The sequence below is a fragment of the Erpetoichthys calabaricus genome, chromosome 18 (assembly GCF_900747795.2).
Source record: "Erpetoichthys calabaricus chromosome 18, fErpCal1.3, whole genome shotgun sequence".
NCBI classification, from domain to species: Eukaryota; Metazoa; Chordata; class Cladistia; order Polypteriformes; family Polypteridae; genus Erpetoichthys; species Erpetoichthys calabaricus.
In genome coordinates this window covers 57,370,714-57,395,357 of record NC_041411.2, presented here as the reverse complement: position 1 = coordinate 57,395,357, position 24,644 = coordinate 57,370,714, and the positions used below count along the sequence as shown (strand labels likewise).

Below are 24,644 nucleotides of genomic sequence, written 5' to 3'. Positions count from 1 at the left end.
CCTCTGAAAAGGGAAGTAAATTAGAGTCTGTATGTCATATTTATCACTTTGGAGCTTTACTATATCTTTTTACATTGGTGCACATTATAACAATATCTCAATGATGTGTATTGTTATATGTGTGAGTTCATTTAGCTGGTTTGGCAGCATTTCTCAGTATGATCTCACAATGTATATGCAAATATTCCAATATGTGCAATTATCCGAAGTACTTCTGATTCCGGGCATTTTGGATTAGGAGTACTCAACTATTGTTTAGTTCATTATTTCGGTCAAATCCACTAGAGGGTGTTAGAACACCTCTGCCAACAAAATATCTGACTCTACACATTACCCCGTGTTTCGCATTACTTGTGATTTTCCCAAATTTCGGGACATGATTGCCTGTTCCAGGTTTGTGTGCTTGTAAAGCTGGATCTGTTACTAACATTTAAAACACTAATAACCTTTGTGCTTTATCTTTTTTATAGGATGTGATAAGAAATCAGGAATCAGGTAACTATTCTTTTTCCTTTCATTTCTCTTCCTCACAGTCTTTATAGGTTAAGATGTTGAGTAGCATTGTGCTCTTGCAAAAAGTTCTGTCTTTGTTATCTGCATTGTCTTTTTTTTTCTTTAGGGAGCCCTCCTGACCTGAGTCCAACGGGCTGGTCACAGACAAAGACCCCTATTCCTGCTCAAAGAGAGCGTGCTGTAGCCTCAAATACTCAAGAGAAAAATAGAATTGTGAGTATGAGTGTTATAATATAAGAAGTAAAGATAAATGTTTTGTTTTCTCATTTTGCTTTATAGCACTTAGCACTTTGTTTTTCTCTCTATTGATTACATTCCTATGCCTCCTCAGGAAGACAATTTTTTGGATGTCACTTGTCACATCTACAGTCATCTGTTTCATGGACAAGTGACACTGTCATGCATTGAGTAACACTACTGCTTTAAAAATCCAACATCCTGGGTTTGAGACTGTTATGTTATTTCATGAGTGTGTTGCAGTTGCTTAAGGAAAGGAGTTTTTAAAGACATAAAATAAGCTCCAGCTTTTTGTATTCGATTTAAAAAGGGCAGATCAAATTCAATATTACCCCATTATACCAAGTAGCCCATAATGTACTATGGTGCAGGTGTGATGACCCTGAGAAGAAGGGAAAAAAAAGAAATGAATCACTCCACACTGTTTATCATGATCAGCATCTTTATCACAAACAAGTGTAAAATGCACATGACCTTTAGCACAAATACAATAATTTAGCAATATCTAGTTGTTGTATATTGCAAAACATTTTATCATAACACATTCAGTTCACTGCTGTTTATAAAATTATGCATGACAGTCACATAGTAAATAATAACATTAAATCTTCTCCAGTAGACTTATAACACACACTGATTTAGAATGCACATACTTTATTTACTGTGTAAAAGAATTAACATTTAACTTGACCTTTAAATAGTATTAGTGTCTTCTTTTTAAACATGCTACATGCTGAACTTCATCCAAACCATTACGTCCTTTAAGTGCTATTCTCGCAGCTCCAACCCATGTCGACTGTGGTGCACTGTTCGTCTTTCCTACGTCTCACTAGTACTAAATAATAATATTGAATAAATGCTAGCCTTGTCTAAATAAACTTTCAGGAGGTTACAAACTAATTATCTTTCAAAAAATTGCTTTTTCAGCCACCTATCTGAGGATGAAAACAAACAAGGAAATAAACCAATCACCTCACACTGTTTATCCCCATCAGTGTCTTTATCACGAATGGGGGGAAAATAGTGAGACAATGGTTCTAATTAATAGTAATCAACCTCCCATCAGATTGCAAAGGCAAGACCTTATGATTAGAGAATAGATTGTGTATGTAGAATGAAAATATTTATTTTCCATACATTACATGGGGTAATTTTGGTCTAATATTGTCAAGGACTGATTTTGAATCTAAGGTACATAATTTGATGAAAAATGCCATTAACACCAACAGGAACAGAAGGACAATGTAAAAGCATGAGGACTGTAAAGTTGTAGTAACGGCCAATGAAAATGATTACCACAGTTAAAAAAGTATTATGTTTGGCTCAGTACTATTTAAGATAGTTTAGAGTACAAGTACATCTTTGTAGAAACAAACAAGCACAGTGTGGCCCTGCAAAAATTTTTTTTTTTTGGTTTACTAAAGGCTATGTCACATTACAAAACATTTCCCATGATTTTCACTTGTAGCCTTTGATTACTTAATCTTAAGAGTCAGAGGCAATCAGCAATGCTCTCCCATCAAGCAATTCAACTAATGACTCACATTGATAAAATCAAACAGGCTTGATTTTGTCTTTAGTCATAGATAGGGGTTGGGTCTGTGTGCATTCTGGCTCACAACCAGTGAATACTCATCTGGCAGTACAGTGCATATAATGGAATTGAATAAGGAATGCAAATGTTTTGAACCCTCACAAATGGAAAAGAAGCTTGTCTTTCTTATGCGCCATATTTTACATACCACGAGAGAGTGGAATAAAGAAAAAAGGTCACAGATCAAAAGGTAGCTCTCTGTACTTGTTAAGTCCTTCGTACAGCTGCGACTCTGTCAGGCAGCACGCTATTGGCTGTCAGAAAAAGGAGTGAGCAGGACTGTGCTGGAAAGTTGGCACACAGTCTAGTAAAGTAAACAGGCCAAGCATTTTTCAGTCGTTTAAATTGACATGGTCCAATGATGAGATCAGCAGCCGCGGTCAGCAAGTGTAACATACCCCATGAATATAATTTGCATAGTGTAATATCGGCTTAAGTTAAATTTAGAATATGGGATATACCAATGTAGTATGTGTGTATTGTGAAGGAAAGGAATCTGTAAGTATAAATGGAATTATTGCTGAGCCACAGTTACAGTACTTTTTTACCGTATGTTCGAACTTTCATTTTGTTAACATTGTTAGCTCACTTTTGGAATTTGTAAATTTGAGCTTCAGTAAGCATTTGTGAATCAGAGAGACTGTGCTGTTGCACCTGATGTATATGAATGGAAGCAGTGGGTCGATTTAATCTTAATATTCATTACAGGTGGGTGTGTTCCATTCCTGTAACCTGATTTTGTATGCAAGGTAAAACTTGCACTGGAAAATGTTAGTTAATGGGAAATCAGCAAAAATGCATAATGCAAGATTATTTTACAGAAAAATGTTTCAAACTTATTAATGAAATCCCAGTGGAGCAATAGTACTAGATTTTAAATCACAAAACACAAATAATTTAAAGTAAAAAGGAATGACTGGTATTTACAGTATGTCAACCTTATTCTTGTACATCGTGCAGTTTTTGAAAAGTTTACATACTTTACAAAAGTTTACATCAGTTACTGATACCCATTACCTTATGGAGCTGGTAAAAGCATTATGATGGCACAAAAATCCACCACTAACTGACTATTGTGAGACATGTGCTGTATATGTTGAACAATTGCTCAGAGTGCCATTTTTCCCTCCCAGCAGTTATCAGTTCAGAGATAACACATATTTACAAACCTGCTGCTCTAATTCCCTCCATCAACTCTGATAATCAACCAGCTGACAATCTATCTGCTTACCTGTGACAGACAGTACATAGGTTAATTATTGCCACATGCACAAAGTAGAGTGAAATTTTAATTTGCATATGGTAATCAACTTGTGACATGTCACCACTCTCCAGCTCATGTCAGACAATGGACATATGGGAATATTAATTTTACCCAACTGAAAATATTCTATTATTTGATTACCTGAACACTCTAATAGCAGTTAACCCAGGGTAGGAAGGCATTATCATATATTTTAGTGTAATTATAAATGTTCAGCTGGAGAAAATTGTGAAAGGAGAAAAAAAACTGCAGGAGTTGATAAAGCGCTTTTTGGAGTTTTGTGAATGTCAACCTGGAGATTTTTGTTTGTTAGAAGTTGTGATTCTTGTGAATACTTATGGTTTTGTTCCCCTTCTGCCACACACTTCTAAATAGATAGATAGATACTTTATTAATCCCAGGGGGAAATTCACATACTCCAGCAGCAAAAAATATTAAATTAAAGAGTAATAAAAAATGCAGGTAAAAAACAGACAATAACTTGAATAATGTTCAACGTTTACCCCCTCTGGTGGAATTGAAGAGTCGCATAGTTTGGGGGAGGAATGATCTTCTCAGTCTGTCAGTGGAGCAGGACAGTGACAGCAGTCTGTCGCTGAAACTGCTCCTCTGTCTGGAGATGACACTGTTTAATGGATGTAGTGGATTCTCCATAATTGATAGGAGCCTGCTGAGTGCCCGTTGCTCTGCTACGGATGTCAGACCGTCCAGCTCTATGCCAACAATAGAGCCTGCCTTCCTCACCAGTTTGTCCAGGCGTGATGCATCCTTCTTCTTAATGCTGCCTCCCCAGCACACCACTGCGTAGAAGAGGGCACTCGCCACAACCATCTGATAGAACATCTGCAGCATCTTACTGCAGATGTTGAAGGATGCCAGTCTTCTAAGGAAGTACAGGCGGCTCTGTCCTTTCTTGCACAGAGAATCAGTATTGGCAGTCCAGTCCAATTTATCGTCCAGGTTTAATAGTGTGAGCACACTTTAGTATTTAGACTGATTATGATTTTGTTTTTCAATGACTAACTAAGAAATATTTAAATAACTAATTTTTTAAAAATGTACGTTTGAAATACAGGAGAATTTTTGCCTTGTTCTGTTCCTTTAGATGAAAGGTCTTCTGGCAGGAAAAAATGCTCTGCACAAGCCAATAGGCCCTCCTAATTTATTACTGTATTGCATGGCTTCTGACTAATTAATAGTGTCAGTATCTCACCAGAAATGTTTTCTTGTAGAGGCAAAGAGGACAAAGAGATTCCAGTTACTACTGGGAGATTGAAGCTGCAGAAGTTGTATTGCACTCCAGGATAGGCTCTGGTTCATTTGGTACTGTTTACAAAGGAAAATGGCATGGTATTTATGTTACTTCTCTTTGGTAAGACAATCTCTTTCTGGGATTTTTTTTTTTTTCACTTTTACTTACTATCTGTTTTAGGTGATGTTGCAGTAAAGATCCTAAAGGTAACCGACCCAACTCCTGAACAGTTACAGGCTTTCCGAAATGAAGTGGCTGTCCTGAGGTTAGTGGCTTCCAGCTTTTCTTACATGTCAGTAATAACTATGCCCTGTGCTATTTCAGACTGTGTCATGGACATTGCGCAATGTGTACTAGTGCTCACTCTCTCATTTACAGAAAGACAAGGCATGTGAACATCTTGCTGTTCATGGGCTACATGACAAAGGGCAATCTAGCCATTGTAACACAATGGTGTGAAGGAAGCAGTCTTTACAAGCACATACATGTCTTGGAGACAAATTTCCAGATGTTCCAATTGATTGACATTGCCAGGCAGACGGCCCAGGGCATGGAGTGAGTATGTCCAATATAATAAGATTCTGCTGCCTAAGGCAGAGAGTTAAACTGAATCATTAAACTCGAGGAAGTCGTTCCTGATTAGAACTGAAGAATTAAGTGTCCAGTCCCTTGAATCATGCTTATCTAAGCTCCATTGATTGTTTTGTATTTTCTGTTGTTGTTATAAAGCCAAATTAAACCCCATTTACTCTGACTTTACTTAAAGTGTGATTCTTCATGGGGATACATTTATTCATACATAGGAGTCACTTAAGGGTCTGTAAATGTGAAAACAAACTGAAAAGCCCTTGATGGGGAGAGTTTGCAGTCCATTTCAGGGCAGATCTGCTTTAAAATAATATCTGTGAAATGTATTAACAAAGAAACTGGCATCTTCCAAAAGGAGCACATCTATACACAAGTTTTCACTTGAATACCCACCGTCAGGGCCTATGTGTTCCCACCAGCACCAGTATCATTGGTGAACAATGTTTTGTAATAATGTGTGTAGCCAATATGGCCGCATAGCTAATGAGCTGGGCTGGACTGTAAATAATTTTATTTGAGGAAGCAAGGTAGTTATAACAAGAATTGGGGATGGGCCTTATTACTTGACAGCCTGGCGTCACTATTGACAGTTTGACTTTATATCTGAGCCTTATTTGCTGGACTGTGTATACCTTATTTCTCCCTACATCTTCTGGTATCAGATCTAATGGTTTGTGGAATTGAAACTGTAGCTACATGTAATGTACTTTGTTATATCAGTGATTGAATATGGTAAGTTGTGGGAATCCCAGCTCATTCTGACTTTTGGGTAGGGTGTAGATGCTCCAGGGCAAAGAAGACTGCTTGCTTGATTCCACTGACTGTCTGTTTTTTCTTCAACAGTTACTTGCATGCAAAGAATATTATTCACAGAGACATGAAGTCCAACAGTATCCTTGTGAAATCAAGCCTACCTTAGAAGTGTCTGAACGTCTTAGGAGTTAAGTGTCACTCACTAGGTTAAGCATACTTCTTGTTCTAGCCATTTCTTTAACTTGCCACAGATATTTTCCTACATGAAGGGTTAACAGTGAAAATTGGTGATTTTGGCTTGGCGACTGTCAAAGCAAGGTGGAGCGGCTCTCATCAGGTGGAGCAGCCATCGGGCTCCATTCTCTGGATGGTAAGTACACGTGTGATTTTGCCTGTTTCGTCGTTGGGTCCATTTAGCTCTGTCCTTTACTTGAGTTTTTTCCATGCTAATTAAAAAAACTAAAAAACTATCTTATGGTTAAACAGTTGCATGTAAACCTCTTATGGCCCTGTTGATATTAAGTGACTAGCTGGTGGCTAACTTGGTCAGCAGTATGCAGAAAGTATCATAGTAGCCTGCTTGTTTTTTTTCTTCACATATTGTGAGCAGCTCTGACCATCCAGGAGGCCAGCCACACTGCTGTTTCAATGTTGATGACTGCACAGCATGCCCATAGTGGCATTGCAAGTCTTACTTTATGGTAAAGATAATTAGCTTGCAGATTGTCATTTACAGTTTTATTGGATGGGTTGCTTCTGATTTTCATTGTTTCACTGGAATCTTATTTTATTGTGAATTTCAACAAAAACACAATTCAGAGATGTGGTATGGCATTTTTTCCATTAGCTTTGACTGTTTAGCTTAATTCGCTTTATTCAATTGTTGGTATTCAGTGCAATTTAAGCAAAAAGAATATTCTGTTTACCAGCTTACTGAAATTTTCATGATAGGCCAAACCATCCTTATGTTGAAAAAGAGAGTGAAAGACCTTATTTCTTGTCTAGTTTGTTACAGGTGGATGGTGAAGATATTTTCTGCCCATTTAGCTTTGATTTCACAGAATTAGAGAATTCTGGTCAGCTACTAGTCTACCTGTGAGAGCTGCCAAGAATTGAAAAATGAGAATTTCATATGCAGTTTGGAAGGTTGCAATTTTGCAGTGCAGTAAAAGAGGAAACAATTTGAGTACAATCTTAATAGCTACTGAAAGATCACTGCAGACATACAATTTGTTAAGATGGGCAAAAATGCCATATGGGCAGTATAATCTGTAGCTCAGGAAGCTGGAATGAATGTTCTGAAGAAGAAACATTTAAGATTGACACATTTTAATTACCTTTAGGCACCTGAGGTCATTCGAATGCAAGACAACAACCCATACAGCTTCCAGTCGGACGTTTACTCCTATGGTATTGTGCTGTTTGAACTAATGACTGGAGAGCTGCCGTACCGACATGTGTCCAATAGAGACCAGGTGAGATGATGGCTTACTCTTTGGTCATTTTATATACAGCAGTATTCGAGGTAGCTGTACCTTGGCGGGGTATTTTAACTTTAGCAGAGTTATTAAGTGAATAAAACAGAAGGTTGCAGATTGTATGATCTCAGAATGATTATAATCAGCCCATTTTGAGGTAAAAAGAAGATCTGAAAGTCTACTTCTTCCTTTAATCAAGTGTTCAGTGAGCTGTTAAGAAATCAGTAGTAGGCAGGCAGCTAGCTTTCTTACTTCACTCATCACCCATCTCATCTACTCCATTTGCTGACTGTAAGACAGTAACTGGGGTTTCCCACAGCATTCTGATTGTTGTGTCATGCTATTGAAAATTAAGGTGTTGTTCAGTCAAATGTCTAATAAGAGAAGTGGTGTGTGAAAAAGAGAAAAGTGATGCCTGACCCCTTATAAAGCCTGGTGCCTGAGCTCGAGTTAGACTAGACACTCAAAACCTCTTCACAGAGTAGATATACCCTGCTCCTTATCCTCAGTGTTGGATATACGAGTTTAAACTATTGCTTTTGCACTTCTCAAGTTGTTGTTTTTCTCTTGTCAGATTATTTACAGTGTTGGGAGGGGAGTTTTAAGTCCAGATCTAAGTAAGCTGTACAAAAACTGTCCCAAAGCCATGAAGAGGATTGTTGCAGAGTGCATAAACCCAGTTAAGGAAGAAAGACCACTCTTCCCACAGGTAGGACTGAACTAAGATACTTCTTCCAGTCAACTGTTGTATTTAGAACAAATAAAAGCCTGAGTACAGTGAGGATTGATACTTTTGGTATGTATTTCTTGTGTTTGTGTGGTTTCTGTAAATTGTCAATTTTTTAGGTATTTAGTACAAAAGCACCTAATATGGCTACACTGTCTCTCTCTCTCTGTCCACATGAAACAACTTAGTTCCCATTGAAATGATTTTGTTTAAATTAAGCTAACTTATAGGAAATATTTTTGTTGAGATGTTTTGATCTAACTCTACAAATTAAAAAAAAAATATTCAAACTCCTGTTAAAAAGCATTGGCAAATTTGCACACTTGGCTACAACAGAAAAAAAGGTCTGTGCAACTTCAGTTACAGAGTAGCCTGAGACAGGTCACTTAAACTTGTATATTATTCTGCTACACTTCTCTGACAGCCATAGTGATGGCAAAACTGATCCCTGCTACAAGTTAGGAGCTTGCACACAGCTGGTGCTCCAGCTCGTGTTTCCTGCTCTTTGAGGTAAGTTAAGCATATAAATTACAAAAAAAAAACAAAGTCACTTATCTAGAAATGAATGTGAGATAAATCATGTAAATATATTTTTATAAGAACAGAGTGAACAAATACATACTTAATATGTAAGCATAGAGTGAACAAATATATATGAGGGGGAGTCAAGCTGAAGTTAGGAAATGGGTATTATTAGAAAATGTAACGAACCTTAACAAAACTGAAAATGTCATTTCTCAATGTAGTCTCCACCCTTCTCAATGCACTTGTGTCATCTGTCTTGATTTGACGACCACCCAAATGTTTTTTTTGCGGTCCAAAAAGGTGAAAATCACACAGTGCCAAATCTGGCGAATAAGGAGGATGTAGCAATACCTCAAACTTCAGTTTCTCCAGACAAGCCTTGGTGTTCTTAGCAGTGTGCAGTTGGGTGGGCATTGTCTTGCAGCAAAAGGACTCTTTGAGACGGCAGTCTTGGCCACTTGGATTGAATAGCAGGCTTCACATTGGTCTCCAGCAAGTCACAGTAACTTGCAGTGGTGACTGTAATACCTCTCAGCATGTAGTGTTCGACAATAATTTGGATGCACGAATGGTTGCGAGGACAAGACAAAACCTTTTATTCTGCTAGAATCCAGGCAGGTGGAACAAGTGCACTGAGAAGGGTGGAGCCTACACTGAGAAATGACATTATCAGTTTTGTTAAGGTTCGTTCCATTTTCTAATACTGTAAATCCATTTTCTAACTTTAGCTCGAGTTCCCCCTCATACTTTCTATTTGTTACATTGAAAATACACTGAAAACAGCTTCTGAATCATTAGAATGTAAAGATAACGCCGGTGAAAGGCTATCATGTATTGGCAGAATTCCAGACCTCTTCTCCATCAGGGGCCAAAGCAACCAAAAAATTTTACCTTGAGGCTGAGATTTTAACTCTCTGTTGAGTAATACTTTAAAGAAATTTTAACTAGGTAGTTGTTGGTTGTGGAGAGTGACTAACTCTAGGACATCAGTCGATGCAATTTTTATATCACTTCAATTGAAATCTGCTGTCTGTGGAAGCTCTTGAGCCACCACAAGCCCTTTTAGGCTCCATTTTTAACTATATCACATTGTGAAGTGATGTTAAAAAGCATGTATTTGTATTTAATGTAGTCTACTAATGGCATGTATTTGCACTCTATTATTAGTTACTCTTGACTATAACTCATTGTTAGAAAAATATTTATTAAACAAAAATGTGATAACTGACTCACCACTGAAGTAACAAAAAAAATAAAACTCTTCTGATTTGTTAATTTTTGAGAATCTCTGGTAAGAAAATGCCAGAAAATTAGATCAGTCTGTAAACATTTACCTTTGAACTGATCAGTCTTCCTGTTACAAGAAATGTGATGGTGCCCAGGATCACAGGTATGAGCTGGGTAGACCCTTCACCTCCTAAAGTAATTTTGTTTCTTCCTCTTAACAAACACCACTTTTTTCCCCCTTTTCAGATATTGTCATCAATAGAACTACTGCAGCACTCTCTTCCTAAAATCAACCGCAGTGCCTCCGAGCCATCACTTCATCGTGCCAGTCACACCGAGGACATTAATTTATGCACTTTCACCTCCGTGAAGGTGCCAGTCTTCTAGCATTCAGCAAAAGGACGTCTTGCTGAGTGCAATTTTCCAAGTTGATATTTTGTATTTCCTCTATTGTCTACCAAGGACAGTGAACCCTAAGCAACCAGATGTTGCACTGCTTCATTTTATTTTTAGCTATTTGGGATGGCACACCACCCCCTGGCTATGATGTGCATCTTCAGCAGGTGGTGGCTGCAGTGGACATGTCACCCCTATAGACTGCCGAAGCTGCATGTCTAGCTGTGGCACTGAGTGCAATGTTGTCTTTGGGGGCAGCCTTTTAAAGGGTGACTGCGCGTGTATGGAATGATGTTTCTTTATTGTCTAAATCATTTGGTTTTAATTTTTTTTTGTTTATTGCGAGACTCAGGATAAACACTTTATTGTAAACCTGAAGATGTTTGTTTAATCCGGCGGATTGTAATAAAACTAAGTTAAATATAAGCTTCAGATACTTTGTCCTCTGTCCCTCCAGTACTGGTCATAATGTGCTGTTCATCCTCTTATCTCTGCTCATCGTTTCTATTTGCTGTACCGAGACTGGCAACTGCCCATGATTTCCAGTGTGTGTATGTATATATATATATATAATTATATGCCATTTAATGACACAGGGTAGCACTACAACCAAGGGATTTAGGTTGTGTGTTCACCTAAGTTGCTGCCGAGTCTGCATGTTCTCCCAGTGTTTGCATTGGTTTTGCTGGTTTACTCCTACATATCAAAGCACAGTAAGGTCACTCACCGTACATTGGCTAGGGACAACCAAGCATGGTTACAAGTGTGAATGTGCTCTGTGCTAGGCTGGACATGTGAGTTCCTGCTAGAAAAGGTCCTGGTTGCTGTAATTGCATAAATTAGGTAAAACAAATTCTCAAAATTAATGAATATACCACCACCATACTTTACATTATTAAGTAAAAAAGTAATACTCTGGCTAGGACAAACTTTATAATACATTTACAGTATTCTATGACATTTTTTTCATGTTTCCATCTGTCAAGTTTCTGAATTACCATTTTTCATTACAGAGAGAGCTGAAGCCCCTCTGGGCAGGAACATATCAAGTGACACTGGCCAGTCTGCAACAAATCCTCCTATACGTATACCAAGTCAATGAAGTCACCACCTAACCAAACATGCATGCCTTTGTGTTGCAAGAAGAAATTAGAGTAACCAGAGGAAACCCACACAAACACTAAGAGAGTGTGCTGACTCCACAGATGGTAAAGTTTTGAACCCCTGCAAATGTAAAATACCAATGTTAACCTCCCCGTCACCTCCTGGAAGTAGTAGCTGGGCGTAATGAGTCAGTCATCAACTGCCACATGTGGGATTACATCCCATAGAGAGACAGCTTAAATTACAATGACATGGTTTTTATTTCTCAGCATTGTTTTCACCCCTAGTAATACTGAGAAGGGTGTGTAGACCACATCATAGACATCCAGAAATGACGTGAGCTGTGAATTAGTGGCTGGCTACAACACCGTCCTCATCAGCTGGCCCTTGCAGCTCCATGAACAGTTCACCGAGTTCTTCCACCTGGTCTTCATACTGGGGCAAACCCCGGTGTTCCCGCTCTTCAATGAAATCCCACAGCCGCACAGAGTTCAAGAACTGTAAGGAAAAGCAAATTTTGTAAATACCATAGTCCTGCGTTTGTATTAAACAAAAACCCACTGTCTGGTTCCATATCAGTTAGTTTCTGCTCCCGTAATTTTATTTAGCAGATGTACTTCACTGTGGCCCTGAAACTCACTCCACTCATTTTAACAAACTGTCCTATCCAAACATTCATGTTGAATGCAATCCTAAGCATTCCAGTATAAGTTTGAGTTAAGTGCACACAAGGCAAGTAGATCACTTTGTCTTATCTAGTCTGCCTCTGTATACTTACCCGAACGCTGCCCTCCGAACTAAGCTGCTTGCGGGGTTTTTCTGGCTCTGCTCTTCTGCCATCTGGATAAGCATGCAGGTACAAACATTTTCCACCAAAAGGACAGGTCCCTTTTCCCTGATCAAAATACTTGCAGGCTTTCCTGCTGCAAACAAGACAGAAAAGAATGAGACTACATATTCTGCCTGGCTGTTAAGTAGTACACACAACTGTTCAGTAAGAATCAGAAAGCCCCCATAGGAAGACTGAGAGCTTGCCAATGTCACAGTAAGCATAATTTATCGCCATGCTTAAGAATCATGTTGGCTAGATCGAGTGGTGTCCTCTGCACTGCACTGGCACCCTAAAGCATGGATGGGCTGCACCAATTAATATTTTAATTACTAAGTGAAGCACAGTGCCAGAAAATGGGGTTTTATACACATCTTTCTTTCAGGAACTAATTATTTGAGCTTCACTTTCAGCATAGTAGGTTGTAGGATGTGCAATACAGTATGTGGGCAGCCATATTATTCCATTCAGCCGTTCCTCAGCTACTTTTGACCACTCAAAATATATGTTAACATTGGTACGTGTCTACATATTCTGTACTCCACTTTCATCTACTATTGCCAGTACTTCATATAATCAAGAGCACAAGGTTAAATAATGGAACAGGAGTTTCCACTAATGAAACGATTATGGAAACCAGACACTTTATACAGGCAGGCATTCAGATATGACCGGCAGTGTGCATTTTATACGATGATGATGATCCTGGAAAACACATTTATCAAGACTTCTCTGAACAGACAACTGCAGAGTGAGAAATGCAAAGCATAAAATTGTACTTAATGGAATTCTAAATGCCCTTTATTGTCCTTCTGGATACACGATTAACCCTAAATCTACTGTATAAACTGTACAGCAATGGCAACTAATGAAATTTAATTAAAAGCTAGTTAATGGACCATAAGCTGAAGTTTAACATAGGAGAATGCTTCACACAAAGTGAAATCATTAGGCAAGCCTCTCGTTTTTCTATATTTGGACTGTTACTTTTCTCAGTTTAAAGGTTAAATTGTGATACAGTGATCCCTCGCTATATCGCGCTTCGCCTTTCGCGGCTTCACTCCATCGCGGATTTTATATGTAAGCATATTTAAATATATATCGCGGATTTTTTGCTGGTTCGTGGATTTCTGCGGACAATGGGTCTTTTAATTTCTGGTACATGCTTCCTCAGTTGGTTTGCCCAGTTGATTTCATACAAGGGACGCTATTGGCAGATGGCTGAGAAGCTACCCAGCTTACTTTTTTCTCTCTCTTTCTCTGATCCTGACGTATGGGGATTGAGCAGGGGGGCTGTTCGCACACCTAGACGATACGGACGCTCGTCTAAAAATGCTGAAAGATTATCTTCACGTTGCTATCTTTTGTGCAGCTGCTTCCTGAAACGACATACTGCACGGTGCTTCGCATACTTAAAAGCTCGAAGGGCACGTATTGATTTTTGACTGAAAAACAAACTGTCTCTCTCTTCTTCCTGCTCCTGACGGAGGGGGTGTGAGCTGCCACCTTCAACAGCTTTGTGCCGCGGTGCTTCGCATACTTAAAAGCCAAACAGCCCTATTGATTTGTTTACTAGAGATTGTTTTCTCTATCTATGTGACATTCTGTGCTCCTGACACACACTCCTTTGAAGAGGAAGATATGTTTGCATTCTTTTAATTGTGAGACAGAACTGTCATCTCTGTCTTGTCATGGAGCACAGTTTAAACTTTTGAAAAAGAGACAAATGTTTGTTTGCAGTGTTTGAATAACGTTCCTGTCTCTCTACAACCTCCTGTGTTTCTGCGCAAATCTGTGACCCAAGCATGACAATATAAAAATAACCATATAAACATATGGTTTCTACTTCGCGGATTTTCTTATTTCGCGGGTGGCTCTGGAACGCAACCCCCGCGATGGAGGAGGGATTACTGTATTTGCAAATGGCACCAGAACTGGAAAGCAAAAATAGTGAGGGATCTGGGGAGGGGGGATTGGTTTATATCTCACAAAAGTCACAAAGGCAAATATAATAAAGTTCTTACCACCCAGGCAATATGTTGGACCCATCGAAATCTGTAGCAAAATGTCTTATTGCAAAACTCTTAACTGTAAAGAGACATTATCCTGGAACACTTCTGTCTCTGATAAAGCATGCAGTTTTAGTATTAACATTTAATCCAGTTCTGAGTCTTGAGCAGAGAAGACTATTTAGGGGCCAAATCTTAGGTCTTTAGATTCTTAAGGGTAGGAGTTACTTCGATCCAGCAGAATTCCTTTTAATTACAGAGCTAAGCACTCCTTCACACAATAGTTCATGGTAATCTGGAACAAAAACTAGTAAGTAATATAATTGAGCAAACAAGCAGGACGGGTTGAAATGATCTTATTTTATTTGTAAAAATGTATTTGTATTATTTCTTGTCCAATTTTGTGGCAAGCTTGTATCATGGATAGTGTTCAAGAATGTGATTTCTTAACCTAGCATTCAGTTTCCGTTAAGAGGTCTGATAAAAAAGAAGCGACAGAAATTCAGACAGATGCTAGCCTTTAGTACCTTATTCTATTGGTTGCAAAACTTCCCACTTTTAGAAAAGGGGGGGGGGGAGAGGCATATTTTGTTGTTAGAAAGGGTGTACATTACTTGTTAAGCCATAGTTTAACAACAACAAACTTTAATAACAGTGGAAAGCCTCTGATAAGATGAATCATACAAGTGAAGGGAATCAATGGAGAAAATGTGCATTTTGATGCTCTTACCCAACTCCAGTTTTGAATTCCTCAATAAGTTTGTTTTTCTCATTCTGATCCTCCACCCAATATGCACTGGGAATCACAAACTCGGACACCACACGGCACTCCGGGCAGGACCTGTGGAGCAAAATAACCAAGAGACAATGGAGGTGAAAAGTGAGTGGTAATAATTAGTCCAAAATGCTTAGTGCCACATATCAGGCTATGAAGTGTCCAATTTAATTAAATGTCTCTCATAATAAAAAGGTTCATTTTACTTTTTCTGCTGCAGAAGTACTGTACACTTCACAAATGTTTAGAAACATCTAGGCCTCAAAATGTTCACACAAAGCTGAAAAATTGCTAAAACTTATTTTCAGAAACTATAAATTATGGGCAGGAAGCATTATCAAATCTGATCTCTCTTCTGAAAAGTGGGAGCTCCAAGAACCAAAAATTAAAACCCTTGTCTGCCTGATGCCAGGTTATTTGTGACATTCCTATCCCTCATGTCAGTGTGAATGTCAGAGCACTAAATGCACACACACATACTCACTCACTTGATGATCTTGTTCTCAAACTGCTTGGCACATCTCCACTGCCTTATACAGCTGAGACAGTAGGTGTGGCAACAACTGGAAAGAATACCAAAGCGGCGTTCCGAAGATGAACTTTTCTGATATACCACCTCCATGCAGATGCTGCACACTTTGTTCTGACTTGTTTGCACAGCAAATGCCTGTTCCATGTCCTGCTCAAATGCCATCATGCACATCTACAGATACACAGAGGCACACAGATTAACATTACACAGGGAACAGGACACCCACCTTATTTGTATATTCCTGTAACTAATGAGGACTTTAAAAATCAATTCCTTAAAAGGATGCACCACCTGCAAACGCAAAAGTGATGGCCAGGAGGCTTGCCACCTACCTTCTCATGCTCTCTTCTCTGCTCTGGATCTGCCGGATGCAGTACCTCCAATCCACAAATGTCACATACTTCACCATGAACGTAACCACAGCTTTCCCTGGAGTAACACTGGCCAGCAGCAGCATAAGGGCACAATTGTGGAGTGTCACCGAGGTTGCTACTACTTGCTGAATTCTCCAGTCCTGCCTGGATGGCCTCTAGGTAGGAGAGTGGTCGGCTGTTAAGTGACTCTTCCTCAGAGCTCCAACAGAGGCTATCACTATAGGGTGGAATCCTCTCATCAGACAAGCTACAGAGGGCTGAAAAGATACATTAAAACCAATTTTTTTCAGCACATGCAGGTTTCTCATCACACATTGAAGAGATTTCACGTACTATAAGAACCTTGAGAGCACCATTTATCAGAAGATAAGCTGGTGGAATAGCAACATCCCACAAGAACCCCACAATTCATTTAATGAAGTATGCTGCAAGCAAGCTCAAATAAATGCTAGAGCACATTGTTGACTGTAAAAGATTGAATATCCATAGAGGGCCTTAAACAGCCGAGAGGCAGAAATAGCAGCAAAGACTCAAATTAGGTTTAAAAAAAAAAAAAAAAAAAAAGCTGTATGTCCTTTCATGAAAGGGGGAATTTGACCACCAATATGGATTTTAATCCAGTTAAAATATTACAATCGAACTTCAGACTGTACAAAATGAGAAGTAGCAGCATTTGAGCTGGGAGAATACATTGCAGGATTGCCAGGCTAAAGATCAGCTTCCCAAGGATTACATCTTTGCTCTACCACTGCTAAAAGTCAAACTTGAATGAATGTGAGAACAAAGCCACATCAAGTTTCCAGCAATCACAAGTCATGATTCCTACAGTTGAATACATCAGTTCCAACTACTAACAGCCCTCCAAAGTTAGAAGACCTACCATTATAAACCTCTAAATGATGAACAAAGATTGAATAATAGCCACTAATTTACAAAATAAAGAGGACCTATACTTTACAGTACTGTATGATACACACTAACCTCTATCTCGTAGGACCAGCGGCTTTTTATCAGGCCTCCCTAATGCTGCTGTGATTCCCAAGGCTGAAGAGTCACTGTACATGGTTTGTGGGGCTGCAATAGCCTCTACATTTCTAACAGTATGTTCAGCAGCAGCCTTCCCTATAGGAGGTTTCACATGATCATACCTGGAACACAAAATATATAACAAACAGAGCAAGGCATTCTTTACACTTCAGTTCCCTAGTAAAAATGAGTATTCATTACACAGCAATCAATCCTTTGCCTACTTAACAATTTGGCATGCCCTTTAGCAATAGGGTGGATAATCTGGTGTCCGAAAAATAACATTTGGGGAAAGGAGTAGGAGGTATAAACAAACACACCAACAAACAAATGAATTAATATGGCAGCAAAGGTTGGGCCTAGCAACTCCATGGATCTTGATTTGTCTTCAGTTCTGGATACTGTGTGTTGGGTTTCCACATTTTGCCCACGGGTATATTAGGTCGCCTACCATGATTTCTTCTCACTCCTCCTATTATCTAATATGGGCGTGTGTGTGTGTGGTATTCAAGTAATTGCCTTAAGATCTATTGCTGATTAATGCTTGCATCTGATCCTGCTGGGATAAGCTTTAGATCCCCCAAACCCTGTACCAGACTAAGTGATTATGAAAATGGATGGATGTGTAGAGAAAGCACACAAAATGTAGTGAATCATTGGCAAGGGAAATTCCCCAATGAAAATCAGTACTTAAGGAAAGCAAATGTGAGAAGAAAATTTATTGATACTGTAGCCCATGTGCATTTTTAACAAAAGAAGTAGAAATTTAACCATACCTGCAGCGGGAACCGTATGCACACTGGCCTCTTTGGTAGAATTTGCAGATAGTAGATGGTTTGCTGGCTGTCGCATCGTGTGAAAATAGACACCTACTGCCTTCGCGGCAAACACCGTGCAAAAAATATCTATTAAAAAAAAAAAAAAAAACACACACATACTGGTGACTACATTCCTAGGTGCAGACTTCAGAAATGCAAAATACAGTACCACCTCCTTGGGACAATGCAACAGACTATTACGTAATCGATCCTCAATCGGACAGATGTTGTTTGCCACAATCAGAAGCAAATTGCATTCTTAAAATTACTCCTACTATTGGCTCACCGACAAGTGAAGACAACTTGAAACCAGAGCTACAGGCTCAAGGAGAAATAAGAGACTGTTAGGATCTCTCAGTATACAGTAAGGCCAAAGTCTTGTTCAGTATCACACACTTTTCAAATTTGCCAGAATTTTACCTCCTTTTCTATCTTACATTTTTCTTGCTCCATTATTTCTAACCTGTTGTTCCCTGTGCCTCTGCCTTTTCTTCCAAGTCTTCCTCCTGGTCCCTGTTGTTTCAGACTACTTGTATCAGAGAAACCCCACCAACTCTCCATTTTCTGCCTTTATGGCTTCTCAAGTCTTGATGTATCCTTTCATTCACATATGTCCAACTATCGTTATAGCTTTAGTTCTTTTTAAATTTAATCTTACAATATATTTCTCAGTATTAAAAAAGCTAATTCTTGATCCAGTTATCTCCAACTAATGCCTTATCTATTACCCACCTCTCCCATTACAAGCCCTTGAGCACATTGTTTTTTCACCATCTTGGGTTATGTCAAGTAGACTTTTCTTGCAGCAGGAGAGTATAAAAACATAAGGTATTCTTACATTGATATTAAGAAAATAAGCCAACACACAACTGACAACCAGTGTTATCCATTGTACAAACAGACAAGAGATTTATACAAAAAATAATTACCTATGTGAGTAAAATAGTTCTTTAATTTGTTGCTCTTTACTCTTAGGAATCTGAATCTGCTGCCTGAAGGCAACAACTGAAATTTGGGAAAAACAGGATGGCTAATGCCTGACAAAACTGGGTTGGCCTTCTTTTTAACTTGTCTGTGATGCAGCTCAGTGACAGAGGTCTGCTGTGGACCAATAATTTTACTGCTAAATTTTTACAACGGTGTGTAAAGAGTTCCTATCCTTAACAATGAGGGACAGAACCAGCAAACAGATAATGTAAAAACAGATTAAATAAAAGACATATAAAAAAAAAAAAAGTCATTATAGTTTTGTCCACTTTAAATTAATTGAGTTACCTAATGAAGTGAAGCCGTGACTGTACCTTCTTGCAAATTAGTTCTGTGTTGAAATCAAAGTTTAGCCTGTTATCAATGATTGTCCCTAGATATTTGTTGTGCTCCATCATGTCCACAGGATCCCTTTTTGTTATTGTTAAAAGAGAGGGAAGAATGTCACACCGAAGATCTACAGACATATCCTTGGTCTTATAGATATTTAAGCTGTAAAAATTAACTATTACACCATTGAACAAACTCAACAACAGGTCCAAGGCTGTCCTCCTTACAATCAGTGTGTTTATACTGTACACGCTTCAATTAACAGGTTATTCATAGAAACCCAATTTTATTTAAACCCTTATTCAGTTAGAGAAATCAGGCTATTGGCCTTTGAGAAACCCGGTTAGCAGAGGTAGATTTCTCCACAAATAACCCAATTATGCGGCCATGTTAACTTTTTACCAGGTTACTGTTAAGGATTTTGTAGTCTGTGCATGTCCAATGCACTCTGACAGCCTGTGCATGTATTTGCTTTGGTGCACTTTCAACAGCCAAGGGTAGAAGTGCCCATAAAATACATTTCCAAAGGCAAATGTTCAGATAATCACATAATTACTTTTTCTCACTTCAAAAAATCACTAAAGTTATATTGATATGATGAGCAAAAGTGCTAAATTTAGCTAAACAATCTCAAAAGCAGTAGGGTAACACATTAAAAGTAACGCCCGTTACATGGTCCAATTACTCACTGATAAGTAAGGAGTAACTTAACGCAACACTTATCTTGCTGAAGTAAAAATACCTGCGTTTTTGTTTCAGTAGCACTGGATGTAAGGCAAGAAGCACTTATACCAGAATGCTGATACTTTGCAGGACTCAATCGGATATCCAAGTACAAAAGAGCGCACTACATGCAATCCAGTAACAGAAGCCTATAAATAAAGCGTCATTTTGCCTAAGCATATTCATAAAACACAAGAAAATGATCACAGGCATCATGCTTATTTTCAGATTCATGATGGCCAATGATAGTATTTAAGTCCTTTTTGTGCAGTTTAATGACAGTGGAGCATTTTGCCAAAGGAGAACTCCAGGGACCTCATAACACCGTGCGTAGAATTTGCACTAAAACATGGAATATGGATAAAAGTGGAAATGTACGTATGCACAAAAAAAAAATCCAGATGCATAAATCTGAGCATACGGCAAGTTCCCTGCATTTCCCCTTTACAAATCCCAATGAACGTGAAATGTAACTCACATGTATGTGCCTACAGCTCCACCCTGACTCCCCCCTAAGATTTTGCATATTAAAATATGCAAATCAGTATAAACACCACCTTCCCTTCAGGGTTTGGCTAAAAAACAATGGAAAAGGCACATGAAAAAAAAGAAGAATTTCAGCAAATGTGAAGTGGAGGCAAGGAAAAACATACTACTTGTTGGCTTGCGCAGTGGTATAAGCAACAGAGGTGTGGTGGAGACACTCGAAAGTTCGAGTTCAGAAAGTGGCACGGTGTCCAAAAGAAAAACAAGTGGTCATATGTCATAGTTGACGTGAAAAGGCGAGTCGCAGCCAACCATCTGTATATTCGGTTTCACACATTACAAAAGCTGACCCCTGTGCGATGCTCAGGCAGTGATGATGCTGCTGTGCTGAGTACATCTTCAGGTGCTGGTTGCACACACACCTCTGCCATGGAAACTGCTGGGAGGCCATCTGGCTGTGATGATGATGGACTGTTCAGGAGTCACAAAATGCAATAATGGATGCTGTAAGAGATGTGGCCAATGAACTAAGGAAAATGTGTGTGGCTTTACACCAAGTTTAATTTTTATACATCTCAGAAATGAGAGTGGAAACAGGCATACGCACCGTTTATACATGAGGCCCCAGAAGATTACTTGCCCACATACCTATGGATTTTTAAGAAACCATGTTTCTGACTTCAAGTTATTTACTTTAATCCGGTTATGTGAGTGCATGCAAATGCACTGAATGACAGTCAACTGCAAATTTTAAGATACATCTGTCCTTGTGTAATCTCCTGTAGTCATTTGAGTACAACAAACGGAAGAGGAGACAGAGAGCAGTCTTAAGGTGATCCACCTGATGAGTTATCCCTATGAGAAAAACAGCTTTTTTACTCCATCTTTGTGTTCTGTTAGTTACAAAGTACAGAATCAACACTACCAAGTTAGGATCCGAAAAGAATTTAACAGTTTGTCAACTAAGCGGTGAGGCAGGGTTGTATTAAAAGCAGACGAGAAATCCACAAACTGTAATCTTGCATTGTTTTTTGGTCCTTCCAAATGTTCATACAGTAGACTGAAAAGTGTCACTTTGGCATCCACCATACCAAACTCTGTTCTGTATGTAAAATTGGTAAGGGTCGAAATAGCCTATGTTACTTATGTCTATCTAAGATGTTGAATGGTTTTCTCCTGAAAGGTAATACTGGATCTGCTTCGATACCCATCTTTATCCTCATTATGTTCTTAACAAAGTAGATAGAAATCACTCTCAGAATCAGACCACCTTAAGAATTACTCTGACCCATTTTCCCATCTTCCTGGCTCCAGGCAACCTTTTCAAAAACATCTATTTCCATCCCCTCACCCCTAAATAGCTGGCTCCATATGGCAATGAGGCTGTCTGAACAGGCCAACAGTAGTGTTGATTGGTTTAAGTGCGATCAGATAGAACAAACAAAAAGGCAAGAGGATAATTCAAGGCACAACAAAGTCAAATGGGCAAAGAACAAAATTAATTGCACTCCAGAGAGAAAAAAAAAACAATTTTGGAAAAGCAAACAGAGTCAATAAGAATGGTCCACTCAGCCAAACATAACTGGTCAATACCTATTTGCCCAACATTGTCAAAATGTTTTCATACACAGTAAAAACATGAGGGTCTCCAAAATGCTGCTTGTTCAGTTTATCTGTTGTTCCCTATCTCTGCTCTAAGGCTAGTACAAAATTTAAACCTTCCAAAAGTGTCCATGAGTTTTGGCTAAAGGATTAATTTCAAAGTATCAGCAGCCATCCTCCCCACTGTACATCTTTAACAATCTAAACAAACTACATGAATGGAAGGCACAACTCAGGCCTTACAATTTTAAGTTAGTGTCAATTTAAATACTGTACTGTTTCACATCATTTTTACATCATGTATTTAATTTACTGGACATAATGTATCAGCATGTATTTTTTCCTGTTCTCCATATTAGATGTCCAGTCTTTTATCATTCCATAAACCTCTCTACCTAAAATACTGCACTTCACTCTTCAGTGTTACTAATCTGCATCTTACATTAACCCAAATGTACAGACTTTCTAACTGGTAGAAACTCATTTCTAAATATCTCCTATCAAGTACAAAGCAGCCAATATAAATAGTTCAGAATAAGGGGTCATCCTTACTCTTTCCCAAGGGTCCCTAAGCCTCTCTACCTAACTGGCAATTCATAATCATTTAGTTCTTCACGTACTATCCATGGTATTCTGCGTAGGATGTTTGTGAACGCCATCCAAGCATGCTTCACTGCGCTCTCGTCCCGTTAACCGTTTATTTTTGAATTTTCGTCTTTCCTCGATGTTATCCGATCGCCTTAGTTAATACTGTTTTCAATTTAAGTTTTAAAAGTAAAACAGCTGCAATGTCAAACCTTTCATACATCAAGCACAGAGTTATCAGTTTTGGGCTTAAGAAGAGCAAAATTCCTCCAAGTGCAAAAATTTTCTGTTAAGTCTAGGAAGGTTAGTCGTCAGGTTTTGAGAACACTACTGCCATAGACATGTACTGTAAAGCTAAAAACATTCTTGAAATACGTGATTTAGTTTAAAGTGCCGATTAAAAGTGGGCAAAACGCTACAAAGAAAAAAGGTCCAGCTTTATCAAAATACATTTTATAAAGAGAAAGGATAAATGTTATCACCCTGCCAAATGAGGTAGGCGTGCGGTTTGCGAATCCATTGTAGACTATCAGGAGGGGGCGTGGTCAACAAGCCCCTTCATGTCAGAGCGCACGTCACTAGAATTAACTGAAGGCAGAAAAACGAAAGGCCGTCTGATTTCCGCAAGAGATAAAGCAAAACCCCAAGAGATTAAACGACATGACACCACAAGTCATATCTAACGGTTTGATGGCACTGCTTTCTCCCCCAAACCCCGTGCTGCGCTCCCTCCAAGTTTTACCTGCAGGTGACGTTCTTAGTGCTCATGACGAGTCCGCCACCATCACCGCTACTAGGTGCAGCTGTTAAAGGAGTCCCCCGGAAACTGAGGCGCTCGCCTCGTTCGGCAGTCGCGCAGGCGCATCTCGGAGTCTCCGTGTAGCTACCGATGCATTGTCCAGATGACGTCCTTTTTTTGATTTTCTTTATTGACGTGATTTTCAAGTTGTGAACGCCACTTTTTACATTAAGAAAAATAGCAATAATAATAAACAAATAGAAGAGAAACGTATTATTTTGCACATACAAAGGTAGGAATGTATCATTAATCTTATAAAAAATTGACGTTAAAATAACTTTACAATAGTTTATAGTTTTTTTTTCGTTTTTTTCCATCTTTTCAATGTGTTTATATTTCAGCGACGGACGACACTGACGTCACAGGAGGCTCTGCGGCGCTGCACCTAAAATTAGACTGTTTATTAAATTATGGTTTCTTTCATGTTGGGTTTCAAACAGTTGCAGTTTATAGCTTTTGGCAATGGGAGTATTTCATTGAAGTTTAAAGCATGGTGTGGTCGAGTTTGCCTACCACCACTAACCGTCTGCCTGGTGTATGACTCTCGATATCGGGACTAAATATAAAAGCTTAAATTGAATATTGCCGTTTGTACTTGAATGTGCAACACTACTGTTAAGGAATGAGTAAAGAAAAAGTGTTTTCTTGATAAATCGATTGTGTCTGTCACAATGTAATGATTCATTTCAATTTTGAATTTTGTAACGCTAGATGCCTTCTTAAAACATTTACATTTAAGAATGTTGTATTCTCAATTATTTTGCGCATAAATTGAGAGTATACCAACTGTTATGCTCCTCGTTTCCGTCATAAAAAGCATAATATCCGTGTCGTTTAAGCAAACCTGAAATAGTCTGAATTAGCGTAAGCCGCCATTATTCGGGGTATTCATAATAAATGTAATGATTAACTTCTTGAGGCAGATGTACACGATAAACAAGAATAGTTGCATTAAATATTTACAGTATTAAAATGGAGTTCCTATAGAACTGTATATTTTTCACATTCTGATAGGAGTCAATTGAGGGCTAGATCCCTACTAAAGGATCAGAAATACAAAATAACATCATATTTGTAAAAACTAACTGAAGAAGGGGCCTGAGTTGCCCTG

General features: G+C 38.7%; 7 protein-coding genes across 29 annotated transcripts in view; 2 read left to right on the top strand and 5 right to left on the bottom strand.

The window, feature by feature from the left end:
• raf1b (Raf-1 proto-oncogene, serine/threonine kinase b) overlaps nt 1–10,980 on the top strand; it is a 303,901-nt gene extending 292,921 nt beyond the window's left edge. For 6 of the 19 annotated variants that reach the window (XM_051921459.1, XM_051921460.1, XM_051921462.1 and 3 more), the window contains 10 exons: nt 471–495; nt 620–726; nt 4,841–4,958; nt 5,041–5,125; nt 5,239–5,415; nt 6,292–6,338; nt 6,453–6,571; nt 7,545–7,676; nt 8,254–8,388; nt 10,405–10,980. In XM_051921459.1, the coding sequence (XP_051777419.1) occupies nt 471–495; nt 620–726; nt 4,841–4,958; nt 5,041–5,125; nt 5,239–5,415; nt 6,292–6,338; nt 6,453–6,571; nt 7,545–7,676; nt 8,254–8,388; nt 10,405–10,545 (1,086 nt within the window). In that variant the 3' untranslated portion in view covers nt 10,546–10,980. The remainder of the gene's footprint in view (nt 1–470; nt 496–619; nt 727–4,840; nt 4,959–5,040; nt 5,126–5,238; nt 5,416–6,291; nt 6,339–6,452; nt 6,572–7,544; nt 7,677–8,253; nt 8,389–10,404) is intronic. The other 13 variants (XM_051921465.1, XM_051921461.1, XM_051921463.1 and 10 more) reach the window with 9 other exon arrangements.
• The window catches only part of LOC127525814 (E3 ubiquitin-protein ligase makorin-2-like), a 218,235-nt gene extending 194,672 nt beyond the window's left edge, over nt 1–23,563 (bottom strand). The window contains exon 1 of the mRNA XM_028824666.2: nt 23,477–23,563. Within this exon, the coding sequence (XP_028680499.2) occupies nt 23,477–23,502 (26 nt within the window). The 5' untranslated portion in view covers nt 23,503–23,563. The remainder of the gene's footprint in view (nt 1–23,476) is intronic.
• syn2b (synapsin IIb) overlaps nt 1–24,644 on the bottom strand; it is a 270,752-nt gene that overhangs the window by 59,043 nt on the left and 187,065 nt on the right. The gene's annotated exons all lie outside the window — the stretch shown is intronic.
• LOC127525813 (peroxisome proliferator-activated receptor gamma-like) overlaps nt 1–24,644 on the bottom strand; it is a 249,439-nt gene that overhangs the window by 106,900 nt on the left and 117,895 nt on the right. The window lies entirely within an intron of this gene.
• The window catches only part of tsen2 (TSEN2 tRNA splicing endonuclease subunit), a 226,119-nt gene that overhangs the window by 145,379 nt on the left and 56,096 nt on the right, over nt 1–24,644 (bottom strand). The window lies entirely within an intron of this gene.
• Nucleotides 1–24,644, top strand: part of mkrn2os.2 (MKRN2 opposite strand, tandem duplicate 2) — a 211,981-nt gene that overhangs the window by 152,741 nt on the left and 34,596 nt on the right. The gene's annotated exons all lie outside the window — the stretch shown is intronic.
• On the bottom strand, nt 11,900–23,546 carry mkrn2 (makorin, ring finger protein, 2). Its single transcript, XM_051921504.1, has 8 exons — nt 23,477–23,546; nt 17,980–18,108; nt 17,159–17,325; nt 16,136–16,434; nt 15,760–15,974; nt 15,227–15,337; nt 12,437–12,581; nt 11,900–12,156 (listed from the first exon to the last, which is right to left on the bottom strand). Exons 1-8 carry the CDS (start codon nt 23,500–23,502, stop codon nt 12,007–12,009), a joined length of 1,242 nt encoding a protein of 413 aa, XP_051777464.1. The 5' UTR covers nt 23,503–23,546; the 3' UTR covers nt 11,900–12,006.

What these genes read in the sequence shown, in the direction of transcription:
- mkrn2 (XM_051921504.1), bottom strand. Translation starts at nt 23,502, where the DNA reads ATGAGCACTAAGAACGTCACCTGCAG. An exon ending in ACTAAGAACGTCACCTGCAG is followed by an intron (nt 18,109 to 23,476) that starts GTAAAACTTGGA and finishes TTTTTTTAATAG; the next exon opens with ATATTTTTTGCACGGTGTTT. An exon ending in GAATTCAAAACTGGAGTTGG is followed by an intron (nt 12,582 to 15,226) that starts GTAAGAGCATCA and finishes TCTTGTTTGCAG; the next exon opens with CAGGAAAGCCTGCAAGTATT.